Below are 18915 nucleotides of genomic sequence, written 5' to 3' on the forward strand. Positions count from 1 at the left end.
GGTCACAGAGCTTGTCAAAGGTCTGCTCAGATGCGGCCAGCGGTTGGACGAAGCAGTGATCTCCTACATCTTACATGGGGCCCTGTTGGTAAGAATGTCTGTTGAGCTGAGGATGACAGCAGAGGGGGCGATTTGTCATCACTTGGATCCTAATTGCATATTAACAAGGGGAAACCTCCATAAAATACACAAGGTGTATAACAGCAGGGAGGTTAGCTGAATGTGGACTTTGATTGGATTTTTAATAGTAGGGTAATTGTTTTAAAATAACCATGCAAAATTTTCCTTTCTCTTTCCTGTTATTTGGTGGTGGCGGGATGCCTTGCAGGGCCTTCAGCATTTGCACAATAACCGAATCATCCACCGTGATGTCAAGGGGAATAACATTCTTCTGACAACAGAAGGAGGAGTTAAGCTCGTTGACTTTGGTAATGACTGCCTGTCGTTTGTTTTCTTGATGTGTGCAGTTTAGCCAAGGGCAACAATTATTGCAATCTCGGAAGACTGGGGCCTCTCTGCTAAGCCATAGGCTGAGGGACTTTTCTAGTCTCATATAGGCTGATGAGTAGGGGGTTTACCAGATGGATCACCCTAGGAGATGCTGTTTGTTAATCTATTTTCAGCTTTAGAAGCAATTTTATTAAAGTTAGAAAATAGAAGTGTTTCAAAAGAAGAATTTGACAGAAAAACTTTTTGCTTTTCTGGGAAGAATTTCACGTCTCAAGGCAATTGTCTATAATTTACATTTTGTCATTTCTTCTTTTGCATATGAAAAGAGAAAGCAGTTTATTCTTTTAAATGACTTTCTCTAGCCTTAGGCATACTTATTCCCAGTGAGCAGAAGGTAAACTAGTCCTTTGGGTCTGGGAACTAACATCCCTTTAAATTGTGATTATTGCTGCTACACGTGAGGCTGGTTGAACTGGAAACATTAATAGAAAATGGAAGTGTGAGAAGAAACACAGAACAATATTACCTAAGGCAGAGAACCATTAAATATTTTCTTGCAACACTCATGTATTGATATTCACAAGCCAACAAACCACTTGGTTTTCCTTTATAAGTTTATTGAATGGTTTAATCTCTAAATGAGTTCAATAACAGTTAGTACTTCAGTATGATTGTTGCAAATAATGAGAAAACATTTACAGAAGCACTTTTTAAAATGTTCTTTATCAATATTAACATAGCAGAAGAAAAGACCGGTGATTTTGAATAGTCATTGCTTTATTGGTAAGAAAGAATTCAGTGTTAAAATGTATTAGTGAATCATTTGCTCAGAAGAAATTACTCAAAAATGAATGAAATTACTTTAGGTATATTGGTCCACTTACTAAAGAGCAAGCAAAGAAAAATAGTGGAGGGGGGAGGCATTTTGTTTAAGTCTTATGCTCTTCTTTCTACATGAGGAATGGTATACCTCCACACACGTACTGCGTGCATAACGTCAGGGATGTGTTTTCCACACAATCTTAGAATTTTTGTGAGGGAAAGATCCTAGAAGGATGAGGATGTGGAGTAGTGCCAATTTATCCACTCATCAGCTTTGTGATTTGTCATGAGGGTAAAGGCTCCTAATCTTTCCAAAAGAAGGTTCATGAACTTCCAGTTGCTGTGAAAGAAATTTCTAGAAATTAAACACGGAAAAGTATTTTTTTTTTTAAACCAAAATTGTAGTGAAGGACTGGGTAAAATAGGAAATTATCTACGACCAATAGAGTTTATAGAGCCTCCTTTGGCTTTCTAATAAAAAGAATGCAAACAGCTATCTTCTACAGGTATCCCTACCCCAAAAGAACCTATGGTTCCTTGGTAAATCTATGCCTGATGTTTTCAAAGGTGAGCCCTTTGCTAATGAACATAAGTATCCAGGTTTCTAAGTTCTGTCATCAAGAGCATTAGCGGCAACCCTTATCATTCTGGTAAGGGCTGCATTCAATTTCTGCTTGGTATAAAAGAATGCCTTATATTTATAAAATATTTTACAATTTTTAAATCATCTTCGTATTTGTTCTCTTTTTTAGTCTTTAAGAGGCACCCTTTGTGTTAGCTGTGATGGGTATCTTTACCTCTAGTTTGAAGATGAGAAAACAGGCTTAGAGTGAGGTGGTCTGTGAGAGGTCACACAATTAGGAAAAGGCATAACAAGGACGAAAAACATCTTCTGACTCCTAGCCCAGCGTATCTTTACGTCTACTTTATTCCGTGGTGGTATATAAAGGGAGCTGGCTCAAGGCTACGACAGATAAAATTCATTGGAATTATATTAAAATTCAGGTCCTTAACATTGAGCCTACAAAATAACAATATTAGTCAATTTCTTTTTCCATTTGATAAACATAGTTTTCTTGCTAGTTTTCCTGGCTTCTAGGTAAGATAAGGCACTGAAAACTTTTTATGTCTACACTGGTACTCTATTATAGATAATACATGCCAATTTTCTTTCTCCATAAAATGAAGCATCATTTTAAGAAAGAAATCACCCGAAATATATTGGAAATATAATAGGAATATAGTTGGGGTCGATCCTAGTTGTTGATGTTTTCTTTTGATTCCAATTTTGCAGCAACATGGATAGGAATATTCATTAGAGAAAAAAAATTTCTAGTGATTTAGATAGAGAGATAAATGCTCTCATACGGAGCTTGGCAAACTGCAATCGGTCAGCCAAATCTAACCTGCCTCCTATTTGTTTATTTTATTTTTTTTATGGTGTGTGAGCTAAGACTGGTGTTTACATTTTTAGATGTTCGGGAAAAAATCAAAAGAAGAATGTTTTATGACACATGAAAATTATATGCATCCATAAATAAATTTTTTATGGAAACATGGCCACAACCATTTGTTTCTGTGTTCTCTATGGCCATGTTTGCACTTTCATGGCTAAGTTGGGTAGTCGTGACAGAAACCATACAGCTCAAAAAGCCTAAAATAATTATTATCTGACCTTTTATGGAAAAAGTTTGCCAATCCCTCGTCTAACATCATCCTCTGCTTACTGCTCATTTATGGCACCCTTTCCTTACAGGCGTCTCAGCTCAACTCACTAGTACACGTCTACGGAGAAACACATCTGTTGGCACCCCATTCTGGATGGCCCCTGAGGTAAGCAGAGGGCATCAATGTCTTTGTATTTCTTGAGCTCCTTGATACCGTGTCTTTTTCTGGGAAAGCCATATGCTTCATGAAATTTTCAGGAAGAAGAAAATTCTCTCTCTTTATTGAATTGTAAGAGTTCTGGTTTGGCGAGTGATAATGATGACACTTAATCTCAGAAACACAGGATTAAGTCACAGCTAACCCGGAGGTTACCTTCATGCAATTAGAAAAGGTGCCCCCTCCAGAAAATTCAGCCCTCTTCAGGGGTCATGGCTTGGCCTCATTCAGCCTCTGTGTAAGTTATAAAAAGTCACTTTCCCTGGATAGATGCAGCCCCAGTGACACATGGCTTGGTGAAGAGACATATTTCAGCTCCAAGTGGTCAACAGAATCGTCTACGGTAGTCTTGTCTTTTGTTTGTTTGCTCTGTGTTGTTTTGTTTTCGTTACCAGGAACATAGCAACTAGTCTTGTATAGTTTTTGTTTCCCAATTAAACCTAGGATTCGGTCCTAATTTAGTTTTGGCATCATCATGGAACCCTCTGTGAGATGATGCCTGTAGAAGTTTGGGGAATCTTCCAGCTGAATAAAGCATACCCTGAAACAGGTACAATTTTACTTGTCAAGTCAGCATTTCATTCCACAATATGCTGGCCTGTGCCTGAGAGCAGCTCTGTAGGATTAAGTGAATGGGTTCTTTTAATAAGAAGATACAGGCAGCCATCTCCTTGGAGATCTTCCCATCTCCACTCTCCCCACAGTTGTCCTTCCTCTGTGTGACTGCCAAGGTGATTTCCTCACATAGTAATTGGTTCATATCAATCTGCTCAAATTTCTTCAATGTCTCCCCATCATCTATGGCCGTCTCTTTCATACCTGGGTAATGGATAAACCCATTTTAGAGAAAAAGAACAACCCTGCAGATTCCAGTGTTTACTTATCTTAAATATTTCTTAAATAGGTTTTTAAAAATACGGAACTAGAAATAATCTCCTAGCCACTTATATTTATAGAACTATAAAACCAGAAGGAAAAATAAATGTATAATGAAAAAACTACAAAAAATGTATTATGAAAAAAAATTCAAGTAAGCAGCTTTAATTTAATGAGACAAATGATATTGTTTTGTGAAATTCAGTTGCCCTTTGCAATGTGAATATGTTTCAGAGCATGACAGCACAGATTATTTTCTTTGGCCATACTTACTACCATGTACCCATGCGGTGACCCAGTTCTCCCATCACTTTACTCTGTTTCAGCTAGTGTCATCTCTTTGTTCAAACAGCATCCCCTTTGGCCTCTAACTGGTATATCTCTGTTGGCTTGGTGCCAGCTTAATAATAAACATAAACATGGGCACTGAAATTGTATGGCAAATGGTCATATAGATGATCTGGAATATATTTTTACCACTATTCTTCTCATTTTATTATTATTAATAAAATTATCATTGAAACAAAAACAAAACAAAAAATTTTATAGGGCTCTCGTGAACCCCACTTTGAGAAACACTGCAGGACTAAGTCAAAACTCCTTTGGATGGCGAACAAAACCCTTCATATTCCAGTTCTTATTTACTTACCCAGCCTCTTCTCAGGTTATTTTTCTCCACTTTACTTGCGCTTAATGCCTCAACAGGTAATTCTCCAAATCCATCGTGTTTATCATCCCTTTGAATCCTTCCATGTATTGTTATATCGTCTGGAGTGGCCCTCAGAACCCTGGAACATTCCTCCTCAGTCTTCAAGTCTCAGCTCAAGTGTGTGTCTCCTAGGAAACCTGCCCTTCTCCCTGGCCGACACTGAGGCTCCTACCCCTAGGTTTCCACTGCAGTCTTTACACCCTCCATTAGCACACCATGACCTCGTTATTGTAATTGTTGGCAGGCAGGTTTCCCAACGGACCCCGAGCTCTGGCAATGACTTGGGACGCCCAGTGCACAGCATAGTGCTCGATACAGAGTAGGGACTCAATAAGCATCCAATAAATCCATTGGTTAAAAAAAAAAAAAAAACAAAAAAAAAAGCCAAAAAAGAAGGTCAATTCGGAAGGTCGTTTGAGGATGGCTTTACAGCTACTGGTATTAGCCAATTTCTCTGTAGATTTTAATTAATCTGTTATTAAAGGGAAGCATAACTGAGGCCACTCAACTCAAACATGGGATGGCATAACAAGGAAGATGGTGTTCCTCTTCTAAGCCATAGGAAGCTAATGTTCTTGGAATCACAAAACGTAAATAAGAGAAGCTTGCCTTTCACTTTGTACATTTCTTGAGAAGTGTTTGTGACTTTTCAGTTTCAGCTAGGTTGAATAAAATACTTGAAGAATTTCTGTAGGGAGCAGTTTAGTGGTCTACAGTGAGCTTCTATTGCCCAGATTGCCTGGAACTTGTTCCTTCCTTGGCAGGAAAAAGCCAGTGTCACATCTTACCTGATGTAGAGAATAAGGAGTAGGCAGATTATGGTGTGGAGACCTTGACAGTGCTTTTCAGGAGCAAGTGCCTGATTGCTCTGTGCATGCCTCGAAGTTTCTGTCAGGATGCGTGCCTGTGTCCAGTATGCCCAGTGGTCCACACTGCAGTTCTTGGGACTCAAGCCTACACAATCCTTACGTTTTTATTTTCCGAATGGAGGATGACTCCGGCGAAGCCTCTTTTTGCTCATAATCCTCCATAAGGGTGTCCATAGGAACATTTGTCTGTTCAGTTCAACAAACCATCATACTCTCTACTGTGAGCAGGGCCTTTGGTTCAAGAGCACTCCTTGAAAGTATAATTGGTAATGATTCAAATAAAACGGTCTCCATCTTGTGGGAGCATAAAAATATATCTTATCTCTCACATTCTAAGTTCTTCTAGCTGGGCTAATAAATCACCAGAGATGAACAGGAGAAAATGTACAAAGTTTATTATAAATGTACATGCCCAGAGTGTCATAAGATATGAGACCCAAAGACCTACTGGGCAATTGAGACTTATATGTCATTCTAGAATTAAGGAGAAAGTGGGGGGTGGGGGAGGAGCGCATTGTGGTTTGGGACTTCAAAGGGCAGGAAGGCAATTTACATGGAGATGGGAAAGCAAATGTTTTGTGAATAAATGTTGCCTGGGCCATCTTTAACAATGGGACACAGAGAGGACTTTGAACAAATGGGCTTTACTAGGTTCCTCCCTGTCTACCATGCCCAGTTCAGATTAATCTATCCCTTCCTAGAGCAGGTAGTCTATCTAAATTCCTTTTAGGCAGTTAGGGGGAAGGTCAAATGTTGTTACTGATTCTTTTGTTTCTTAAAAACCAGTTTAAAATCCATATCCCAAAAAGTATATTTTGGGGTGGCAAACTGCTTTCCTTCTATATGGTGGCCTGCATAGTATATTGACCATAATATGCTTTCGCTTCTGCTTGTGTGGATAAGTGGTATTTAGATTAAATATGACAACAATGCATGCATGCCAATGCCAGTGGAATAAAACCATTGCAGGTGACCAGTGCTTTTATTTTGAAAATGCAACCGATCCTATTTTATTTTTGAGATATTGAATCAAATTATTCTTTTCCCATTTTTATTTCCATTTCTATTTCACCAGCTTGAGTAACTGCAATATTTAATTCTAATAGGCGATGCTACAAACCAGGTAGCTAATGGAATGTGACCATGCCACAGTCAAATGCTGACGAGTGGTATAAATGCACAGCCTGCCCGGGCAGCTCGAAGCTGCAGCTTGAATTGACTATCATGTTGTCAAAATTCTCCACTTATTTCCTCTCACCGCCTCATTTGGACACTATGAAAGTTGGAAAACAATGGATAAAAGCAGTATCAACTCAGCAGTGTAGGAGAAGAAAAGTTCTAGGTTGTATAATTACCGTTTTAGGACTTTGAAAGAAAGCTGCTGGAGAAATATGGCCTGGCATAGTAAAAGGATTTGTTTGAAAGTCAAGATCAGTACAGTTTTTTACAAACTAGGTGTGTAAGTAGCATACTGTGACCAGGAGAAGATTATTTTAAGAGGGAAAGGAAAACATGCAACATAGAAACTATTTATTTAACAGATTATCCTGAGCAAAATTACTTGAACAACAGGAAATTAAGTTTCTTGTGCAATCTTATAAATATAAGTGCAGAAGTAGGTAGTTCCACAGTTTATTAATTCAGCAGCCCAGTGAAGCCATCGAAAACCCAGGTTCTTAAATTTCCCCAGCTGTGACCACTACAGGTGGTGTGGCTTCATTGTTAGGGACTGACTTGGAGGCGGTTATGACAACATCACCTGTGAATATCTGAGGAGCAGTAATGGCTCCAGCATTCCAACAGCCACCAGTGAAAGCGCCCATGGTACAATCAACTCCCCCACCCCCGTACTCCCATGGGGCTGCTCTTGTGGCCAGTGAAGAAGTTAAAGTGGGTTCTCTTCCTGTCCTGGGGTCAAAGCCTTATCCACACTGTATTGGTTTCCTAGGACTGCCATAATAAAGTAGCACAAACTGGGTGGCTTAAAACAACAGAAATGTCTTATCTCATAGTTCTGGAGGCTAGAAGTCTGAAACGTAGGTGTCAGCAGGACACAATCCTTGCCTCTTCCTAGCTTCTGGAAGTTTGCTGGCAATATTTGGTGTTTTTTGGCTTGCAGCTGCAGATCTCCAACATCTACCTTTGTAGTTACATGGCATTCTCCCTGTGTGTCTCTGTCATCATATGGCCATCTTCTTATAAGGATACCAGTCATATTGGATTAGAGGCCCACCCTATTCCAATATGCCATCAACTAATTACATCTGCAATGACCCTATTTCCAAATAAGTTCACACTTTGAGGTCCTGGGGCTTAAGGCTCTAACATATCATTTTTTGGAGGACACAATTCAACCCACAACAACTCTCTAAATACTGAGTCCCCCTCCTCTATAGTAAATAATTCACATTTCCAAGATAATCAACCAGTCATTTGGAACCTACAGGTCTGTATGTTACAGGTGCTAGGTTAGTTCGAGAGCTCAGCTTTGCCTGTCTATACCACCTGCCAACACACACACACACACACACACAATGCTCTCTCTCAGCCTCAGATGTCTGAGGCACATACAGTTCTCTATAGATGTACCAAGGATAACAAATTGCCTTCCCACGTGGGCCATCGGAATTTTGTTTTGTCCTACTTGCTCTCTGGCTAAGCATTGTTTTGATTAGTCCCTGAGAAGTCTGGCCCAGGTCATTTCCCTGAACCTTCTGTTTACACTGAACCTCTGGTCTCCCTGCCTGTGACTTAGCCTATTATACACACACACACACGCACACACACACATTTTAACAGTCTTCCCACTAGCCATGTTTATTGTCTCTTTCTTTTCTCCTCCACTGTCTCCTGGCACTCAATTTCTTATAATAAATAATATGAATAATAGTATCTGACATTTGCATGGAACTTTTACAAATATTACTTTTTTAAATTCTCACATGTACTTATGAGGATGCTGGTTAGGCGTGACTGCATTAGTTTTATAGGTTCAGCATCCAAGGCTCTGCCAGGCTAAGTGCCCAGGGACATTGAATGGGTAGGTGGGTAACAGTGCCTGAAATCTCTGTGTTGTGACTCACCGAACTAAAGGATTTTCAATACGGCTCATGCCCACTGTCAATATTGATGTTGCTCAGCTAATATTTTCATCAAACACATGCCAGGTAATATCCTGATCTATAGCAAAAAGGGATATAAGGCTAATTTATGTATTCTTTTGTTGATGGCAGGGGATTAGGGAGAGTTGAACCTTTCTCACCAGCATATGTAGTAAATAATTAAACTGAATGTTAGGAAATGATGGAAACCCAAGAAAAAGAACCAAAGTTGTCATTATTGTTTTTACTGAGGACATGTATAGACTATGTAAAAATAATGTCTTATAGTTAGCTGGTATACACTGGTGCGGCCATGCTGATTGTTAAGATAGTGAAATACTTCCATTCCGGATGGTAAATGGCTGCTGTCCGGAAATGTTTCTCAGCCACCAGAGGCGCCTGTCTCTTTCTCTGGGACATCTCAGACCTTTTAACGGTCCAGCATCTATAGGGGGTAATGTCTGGCAAGCAGGGGACCTCAAGGATCAGTTCCAGTGCTATGAACCAGCTGATTGTCAAGTAGTTTAAATACTGTACCTGCTAAGCAAGTGTACCATGGGAAGGAATTGGTTACTTACTGAGGACCTGCTAATGCACCAGGAACTTGTTCACCCACTGAGGACCTGCTAATGCACCAGGAACTAGGATAGGTGATTTTTAAAATCAATTATTTCACTCTCACAACGGCTCTCAGCAGTAGATATTATTTTCTCCATTTTACTACTGAGGAAAGTGAGGCTCAAAGAAGTGCAGGAAATGTCGTGACTAAATTCAGATACCTAGTAAGTACTGGAGCTGTTTGGCTTTTCAGAGAGAATGGGAATGCCAGTCTCCTTTCCTAGCTAAAGAAACTAAAGAAGGGAGAAGATATTCTCAGTGCTAGTTCAGAGCAGGCTGGGCCCCAGAATTCAGGTTTCCTAGCCCACTGGCCTTATACTCTTTCACTTTAGTGTATTTATATGTTTATATGCAACATTCAGTGTGGAAAATGTGTGCCAAGAGAGCTCATGCAACGAAGACATGCGGAGATGTGGTGGAAGAACACTCTGAATGGAGGGAGACACGTCATTTAAAAAGACACACATGAAGGACCTTTCGCCTATAATTTATGGGTTGACTACACTTTGCAATCCCAGCAATGAGAGAAGCAGCCCATACAAAAGGGATCCAATTCATTCGGCATCTTCCTAAAACAGCCGAAGGTCTGTTTCTATATTAAAAAGCAGACCTGTGGATAAAAACGAACATTTGCTTCTTTTTAGAATTTATTTTTTCGTTTTTACTTCCATCTGCTCATTGTTGCAAACAAGAGCTAATCAGTTGAGCACAGAAACAGATGTGCTGTGATGGCTCCAAAAATGGGTTTTTCTCTGCCTGGCAAAGGGTCTTTGACAGGGGATGGTTGCCATAACAACCAGCTTACACCAATGCGGAAACATCACAGGCTTTTTGCAACCACTCTTGCCTTCATTAATTATGCCATTTCTAGCTAAATGATATGATAATGCTATTTCCTTTGGCAGTGCTAGGACTGGAGATGACAGATGAGATATTTTGTGTTGAAGGACTGAGAAAGTCATAAAACACTACGGAGATGAAATATTATTATTGTCATTATTATCGTTTTGTTCTTTAAGCTCTAGCTAATGAGTTTGGTTCCCAAATAAGAGTTAGCATTTACTGAGTGCTTACTGTGAGGCAAGCACTAAGTGCTTTGTATGAATTTATTTATAATCCTTACAACAATGCTATAAAGTCAGTGCTATTACTAGTCCAATGTTTTTGATAAAGTCACAGAAATTAGTCACAGAAAGCGCTATTCTTGTCCTTGGACAAGTTATTAGGTGATGCCACTAGGATTTGAACCCAGGTATTTAGCTTCAAAATCCTCCCTCTTAACCACTCTACTAGAGCAAAATGTTTGTGACCATCAGATAAGATGTAAATCTTTTTTTCCCCAATTTTAAAATTATATTAGATAAGAATCATTCTTCCTAATATGTCGAGAAAATGTAATATATCAACATGACACTAGAAGCCAATGTAATTAATGCCCAAGATGAGGAAATGAAAAAATAAAATAACAAAGTTATTCAGAATAGAATGTAAGAGATTTGGATCTCAGTTTTAGCTCTGCCATTCATCTTTCATAAGTGATCATGGTCCAATTATTTTAATATCACTTCAGTTTTGGCAGAAAAGTTAAGAGCACAAATTTTGGAATCAGACCTGGGAGCAAATTGCAGAAACCTGCTTAACCACCTAACTATGGACCTCAGGAAAGTTACTGAATATCTCTGAGTAGTCAGATGGGGGGAAGTTAAAAGAGGTAAGATGAGAAGGGAAAAAAAACCAACCCCAAGAACAAAATGAAATGATGTACTGAAAGTGCTTGGCGTAGTAGCTCGCATAGTAGGTGCTTTAAAAAATGGTGGTGCATACTGCCTAAAGTCCAACTCCTCCTTAACCTGTTCTCATCTGTGAGAAGAACAGATTGGCTTAGGTAGTCTCTGCTTCCAAGATCCCTCTATTTTTTAAAGAATATTCACACTTTTCAGGGGAAAGACCTCTTCTAGTTCTCACATTCTGTGGCTCTAGCATTCCTCCAATACTGAAAGCAGGGTCTCCCTCAGCTCTTAGTAATGGCGAAGTGATGATGATGGTAAAACCTTTAGGGTCTGTTTTCATCTGACTCTGTTTTAAAAGTCTGGGGCTTCTTGGAATCCCCCATCTGCCAATCATATCACTGGAAGAAATACTGGCTTTGGTTGCTCAGGAGATTCAAGTGAGTGGTTTAGAACCTTAGATTACTGGCCAAAAGATCTCTGTGTTTTCCCCCAAGACATTTATTTCTGAGATTCTTTAGCCATTTGTGTTCACTGGTCCAGACTGCTGTGTCAGCCACGAAGAGACAGAGGGATTCCCTCCCTTCTCATTCTGGAGCTGACCCTGCCCACATTCCCAGAGTGGTTCTGCCTTCCAGGGCCCGGAAGCACGACCCAGGAGTTTAGGGTTCCAGTGGGTGAAGGGCCCAGGGCAAGGGTGCAATAACAGGGTACAGTCCCAGCTTTTAACCTCTGCTCCAGTGATAGCTCCCCTCTCAGCGGGAACTCTGTGGGGAAGTTGAGTCATATGTCATATGTCAATGTGGAGGTGGGAGGCTGGTCCTGGAGGTGGTGGTGACATGCCATCACCCTCCTCCTGGCGGGTCTAAATATAGGACCCCATCTGAAGGCTGAAGCTCCCAGATGTGCAGAAGCGCATTGGGCCCAGAGCAGAGGCCTTATGTCCCCTGCTCTGCCCTGCCCCGCTCCGCTCCCAGCTCAGTGCTAAGCAAGAAGCATCAAAATAATGGCCTCCGTGATGGTCACTGAACTATCAGAAAAAAAACAAACGGAGGTGGGCAGTTAGCATTAGGAGGAGCCCTGGGCTGGGGGTGAAGCAGGAGCAGGTGGGGGTAGGGAAACTAGTATTCATGGTGCTCTATATGTCCCAGGTTTTTTCCATATCTTCTTTAGTTTTAGAAAGTTAAAGGAAATCACTTGTTGCTAGGAATGTATGACATTCCCACAGGTCTCCTGGTTTGCATGGTGACATCAGCATAAGAGAGGACAGAATCCAGAGACTACTTTCAGGCAAAGGGTATGGTCATGAGGGAACATTCAGATATTCTATTTGATTTGCTATTTCCTATTTTTCAGATATATTGTGGAGAAGAAAAACTTTTTTCTCCCATTAGTTTCTTATCATGGACTTGTGCTTCAGTTCTATGACCTCCTAGCTGTGTGACTTAGGGCAACTTTCTTAACCTTTCTGAATCTGTTTCCTCACCCAGGGTACTAACACCTAACCTAACGAGCTGTAAAATGAACTGAATTATGGAACTCCTACTCATTCCTTTCTTACCTGTGTTCTGGTAGAAGTGGGGCACTAGTTGGCAAAGGCGAAGGACAGCAAGGAAGGGAGAGTGAGGGAACGGGGCGGCGAGAGGCGGCAGGACTCTATGTGCTTACATGGAGGGTGTGCTCACGTGCCGACAGTATGGACGTGACTGTGGCTATGGCTAACGGAACACAACATCTCTTTGGCAATGGCCCAGCATTCTCTGTATTGTAAGAATTACCTCACTCAGGAAGGTAATGGGGGAACCAGAAGGGGAACCTGGCTGTAAACCAGGTGTGTGACTCTAAACAAATCAGCTCCTCCCACCCTACCCACCCTCCTGGACCTCCGTTTCCTCCTCTTGAACAAAAGGGGGTTGAACTAATAAATTCCAAGATCTTTTCCAGCATCCACCTTTAGTGCGAGGTGCTGAAGCAGGGGAGGGCAGTGGGATTATCCCGAGTCACCAAGCAAATGTGCTCCTTCAGAGCCTTTTGAGTACTAAGGACACCTACAAAAATTTGGGCATACTGATTTACTTTTCCTAGGGGAGTTCTGTGGATATAAGTCCTGAGTTCAAGAACGAAGCTTACCATATAGTTATGTTATGTGACATGTTCCCAGGGCTTTGGGGAATTTAAATGCAAAAATCAGTGTTGTGTGTTGGCCTCAAACCCAGAACCAGTGCCCCTCTGCCCTCCACTAGCCATGGTGGGAAGTCGGTGTTGTGCAAGCATGCTGTGTGTTTTCAATTTGAAGCTTGTTTTATTTCTCTAAAGACATGAGTTGAATGTTACAATCCTGAGAAAAAATTTATAGAACATCATATTTTAATCAGATCATTCTGAATTTTATAAGAACAGTATAATTTAAATTATGTCTGGCAATTTCTCAGTATACAAAATACAGATTCAATTCTAGCCTTAAGTTGAGTTTTATGAAAGAAAAAGAAAACCCCATCAATTTCAGTTCTTCTAGTCCATATCCCTTTTGCAAAACCACTCAGACAAACCTCAAATTCATCCTTCCTTGAAGTTATATTTCATTTAAGGGAAGAGACTTCACTTGTTTATTCAGTATTTCAGTTTATAACACTTTAAGATGTTTGTTTGTTAATCGATGAATAATACTTACCATTGGAATATTTACGACTGCAATTTCTAATTCCAGATAACTTCTATTTTAGAAATCTTTAACATCAATAGCATTTATCAATTATGCTGCATGAATTGTTTAAGCAAAATTAAGAATTCTATTTGCCTTCCTACCTTTCAGCCTATCTTATTTGCCAGTCTAGGGACTGCATTTTCAGGCTCAAGGTCAGCCAAGGATTAATAGCTTTAGGTCTATTTGCCTATCCTCTTTTTAAGCTGAATTTAGCTCTTGAGATAACAGCACTTTGCTGTGTACTTGAGTGAAATTTTAATCTTGGCCTTTGGTTAATTTTGAATCACACAATTAATTCTAATAAGGTGAGAAATCAGGACATATAAGGCAAACCTGTATTTTTGACATTTTAAAATGTTAGTGGAAAACGAAATAGTCTGAAGAACATCCATTGTTTTTTAAGTTTGGTAAATTATTTTTTATAAGAGCAAAACATATTTTTCCTTATTGTAGATGGTACTACTATAATATTGTTTGCTTGAAAGTATTGATTAAAGTCATGTTATTGAAAAAGATTTCAGCTCAGCAGTTCCTTGATATATAATTTGATAAACGGTTTCAGTTAAATATCTTGTTAGAGAAATCTAGGTTTTCTGAATGCAACAGAACATATTTTGACTGTTTTTTTCCCTCCCCTTTACATCCAGTCTAATAAAGATGTTCTTTTCAGATAATGAGGACCTTGAGATGAGAAGAGACTATTCTCTCAGATTCTTATAGCCCAAGTCTCTCTGCAAGAGATACAGGTGTATCTCACCCCTATCTTGGGATCTTTATCAATAAGCCCTACTCTTGGTCTACGCTGACATGAAACTGTAATCATGGGGCATTTTATGGGATCATGGTGGTCTGAGAAAGTGAAAGTGCTCCCCTTCGCCTTATGTTTATAATAGAAAGGAATATAGTTGTGAAGGGAATTTCTTTAATTCTTCTTGTATGAATCTCATGGGAACCTAGTTTTATAATGAGGACACCACATTTAACTGCCAACTTGATGATGAAGAATCCCAACAACCAACCAATACCCTGGACTCTGAAGGAAGAAAACACACTCTTGTTAAGGCAAATTTTTCAATATTTATTTACATTTTCAAGACCAAAAAAAAAAAGAAAAAAAATTGCTCCTTTTTGTCATTGATATAATTCATGCTCCCTACAGACATTTTAGAAAATGCAAAAAGTTTTAAAGAAGTAAGTAAATAAAATCAATATCACCCATACATCAATGACCCATTAATATCTACTACTAACATTTTGGTGCCATAGAAAAAGCTGGGTAACCAGCATTGTCATAAGCAGTGCTTCAGACAAGGCCCACGAGAAAGCGTTATTTGGTTTGCATGAGAAGAAGAGGTGCAGGGAGATTAAATAATTTGCTGAAGTTATTCAGTGAGGGGGTAGCAAAACCAAAATAAAGATGCCTGGCTCTGGGATTTTCTAACACCAGCCAGAGGTACAAGTCTTTTCACAATTGAAGAGCCACTGACAGTTGTTTTTTCTCTGCCATTCCTCAACTGGTTGCTAAGCAAAGGGTCAGCCATCCTCAACAGAATTCAGCTGACTGTGCCCAAGGGTGAATGAGGAGACGATATATGTCAAAGCAGTTGTATTATCAAGTTGTGGGTGCGGTTTTACCTCATAATCTCCTCAAGAGAGGGGAAGAATGTGTTCCCTCTGTGGGGCAAGACAGAGTGACTGGGGCAGATTTAGAAAGTCTGGAACTTTGGAACTCATTACCCTGAAGAAAATTAAAGAGAACTGCCCTAAAAATCAAAGTAAGTTGACTGCTAGCCTTTACTCCAAAGACCAGTTAAATCCTTAGTGAAAACTTATTTCTTATCTTCAGTCCTCTTCAGAAAGAAAGGTTTTTGGCAGCTAAGTTGGTAATGACTGACATTCGGGAGGCTCAAACCCACCTCCAGGTGAAATAGCTATTGACATGGGGCGCTGAGGGTGCTGGTGCATGGATATTGCTAGTAATCCGAGTATTAGTATTCTTCCTCTTCCTAAAATAAGCAGCAGTGTAGTCTAAGTGTACCAGGAAAGCCATAAGTTCGCATTTCAAGGTAAGAACCTGGACATGTTCCACTAACCAGCATCCAAACAGGGGCTCTGTCGCTGAAGCTCATCTTTCTTAACAGAGGCATTATCATCACAATCAGCATCTTTTTATAGACCTTAAGATCTTCTACAAAATATTGGCAATGAAGTCTCCCTAAGGTTCCAGCCATCTAATTCATACCCCAGAATCATCTACTGTTTGCTCTAGCTAATTTGCATGGAGAGGTTAGCCTTTTGGTTTGAGATGCATCCCCCAAATCACTTATTTGGAAACTGCAAAGACATAGAATATTAGAGCTAGAAGGGAGAGCAAGGATCATTCATTCCCACTTTGTTATTTTATAGATCTAGGAAGTGAGTCCCCTATAACTAAAGAAGCTTCAGCTCAAAGTTTTCAAGGGACTTGCTCAAAGGCATCCAGCTGTTAAATAATTGAGTTCAGATTTTCTGATTTCGATCCAAAGATTTTTCAATACATTTCTCTGATGAGTGCCATAAATTGATGAAGATAGAGAAGGAAAAACAATAAGATATAATCCTTACCCTGAGTGACTTCTGTTTACTTCTGGGGTCACTTCGATGAGATCATCAAGGCTCTGGCCCCTTTAAAACATAGAAGAAATGATGAGGTTATGATAGATTAACACCAATTGGTTAAAAGTATTCATTAAAACCCAGAAACAGTATAAATACTTAAAGATATCATTCCAAAGAGTTGAAGATTGTTACAGGTGACTCTGCAGAAGTATGTATGGATTTATACATCTCAAAACTCATTGAAATGTAGTGAGATAATAGTTTACTCTTGGAGCCATTAGGCCATTAGCAAATACTGCACTCTATTTTGGTTCATTTAATGTTACGCTTTTAGCCTTTGCCAGGGACACTAAACGTTTTTGTCACAGTCTACACACACACACACACACACACACACACACACATCTCATAGAAAATTCCAGAAGGTACATCCTCTTCATGTCAACTTCCAACATGCTGTGGACTTTAAATGTAACTTTGGAGAGTCAGTAATTTGTAAAATTGACATTCATTAGCAGGTTTTAAGATAAATAAACCAATTTGTTAAAGTCCTGATATATAACCTGGTATCTGCTTCTGGTAATTATATCTGCATTAAAACTACGAATTTTGACTAGTTGTATTGGCAACCAACAATAGGAAGATTGAAATCTGTAGAGTTCTGAAATATAAGATACATTTACTGTAACATAAAACTACCTGCAGTCACTGAAAACACATCAGTATTTTATTGTTACCCTTTAGTATATTCTGCTTCTGATCTTAATGCAAGTTTTGCTTTTCTTAGTATATCTATGTGTGGGGAAAAAAAGTGAGGTCTTGAGAGCAGAAGTGATTTTTTTCTACACTGGTTAGGGATGGAGCTCACACTCAATTTGAACTTGAAATACCGCCTACCAAACTGACTTCTGACTTCTCTGTGTTTGTAAATGGCACCATCATTCTCCTGTCACCCAGGATCAACATATCGGTCTTCCTTGGTGCGTCCGTTTCCTTAACCTCCCATATTAAATCTTTCTCCAATTCCCACAAGTCTTCCCTTGAACTCTCTCTCACGCCTATTTTATTGCCTCCATTCATTCCACTACCACCAACATTGTCTACACTCCTATGACTGACGGTAAAGGAGAGGACGCACTTGCCTTGGCATGGCTCCTCCTTGGGGTGTAGAGGTAAGGTGGAGAGGTGTGAGAGGAGAGGCGTTGGGGTCCCGGGATGGTGTCAATGCCACCTTAACCCACCTCTCTCATTCCCTTTGACATGACTTACAGAACCTGGGAAACCTGGTTCCAGGGCAGTGCACCTACTTACTATTGCCACTCTCTCTCCTTTTTCTTAGTGGAGGGAGCATCACAACTCTTGATTCAGAGAGCTCTTTGAGAGGTCCTCCTCTACTGGGGCAAGGGAATCAAAGACTAATTGACCATTTAAGCATTCTTAACTTGGCTTTATTTGACCTAGAGACAAGGAGAATGCTGAGCTAAGGAGAAAGATTTCTTTTTCTTCTAAAAAAAAAAAATGGTTGCAGACTTTGGTGTTGGATTGATAAGGAATTCAGTTCCAGGACGCATTGACCTTCAGCTGGGATGCATCCTCTACGAGGGCTTCTTTAAATTCCATCACACACATTTACTCCTGATGACCAATCTTGAGAGACTCCCTCTGAGAAGGAGTAGTTTAGGTGACAAAAATCTCAAAATCCTAGTTAGTTTAGTTAATATGAATGCAAAAGCTGATAATGCAACCATTCCTTGAATATAAACTTTATTATTTAGAGCGCTTATCATATTATAATAATTTGTTTACTTGTCTTTCTTCTGCCTGGCTTCAAATTCCAGCCCTGTCAGTGACTAGCAGTGGGCTCTGGGTAAGCTGTTTAACTGAGCTATGCCTCAGTTTCCACATCTACAAAAGCTGAGCATAGCACTTACCTTACAGAATGATTATGAGGATTAAATTGAGTATACGTTTGACTTTCTCTCCCTAGGGTCTAATATTATGCCTGGCTCATGAGCACTAAATAATTATTTGTTAATTATTTTACTAGTGAAATTTTCTGTAAACCTCTTTGGAAGGCTGAGCTTAAAGAATTTTTTTTTGTGTGTGTGTCACATTATAAGCTGAGTTTTGGGAACAGAGTTTGGCCAAAGGATACTTTTCTGTTAATCAGACTGAGCTGAAGATAGTGCCTGTAAAGAGAAGTTGAAACCAGATAAATGTTTCGAATACTTTATGACAGCACTTGAGAAACCTTAGGATATCTCCATTCCCACATTTGGACAGGTTCTTGGAATTGCCTTCTGTGTCGCATCCGTAAAGGCCGGGAAGTTTCTTCCCGGAAACTGTGGATGTGGCACGAGACACTTTTCATTGTCTTACTTAGCATGAAGTGGTTGTCCCCTACTATCCCAAGCATTTGGAGCCCATATCCCTTATTGGACACGCTAGCACACATTGTCTTAGGAAATGTGTAGTTGTCATGGTCTGTTACTTAATTATTATAGGTGCACTTTAAATTTCAGTTGGCTGTAGTTCTTGCTGGGGATAGTCTTATTTC

At 39.8% G+C, this 18915-nt stretch overlaps 1 protein-coding gene across 1 annotated transcript in view; it reads left to right on the top strand.

The window, feature by feature from the left end:
• The window catches only part of MYO3B (myosin IIIB), a 342946-nt gene that overhangs the window by 11564 nt on the left and 312467 nt on the right, over nucleotides 1-18915 (top strand). The window contains exons 5-7 of the mRNA XM_015596448.1: nucleotides 2-88; nucleotides 329-428; nucleotides 3029-3105. Of these exons, the coding sequence (XP_015451934.1) occupies nucleotides 2-88; nucleotides 329-428; nucleotides 3029-3105 (264 nt within the window). The remainder of the gene's footprint in view (nucleotide 1; nucleotides 89-328; nucleotides 429-3028; nucleotides 3106-18915) is intronic.

This window comes from Pteropus alecto, unplaced genomic scaffold (assembly GCF_000325575.1).
Source record: "Pteropus alecto unplaced genomic scaffold, ASM32557v1 scaffold3, whole genome shotgun sequence".
NCBI classification, from domain to species: Eukaryota; Metazoa; Chordata; class Mammalia; order Chiroptera; family Pteropodidae; genus Pteropus; species Pteropus alecto.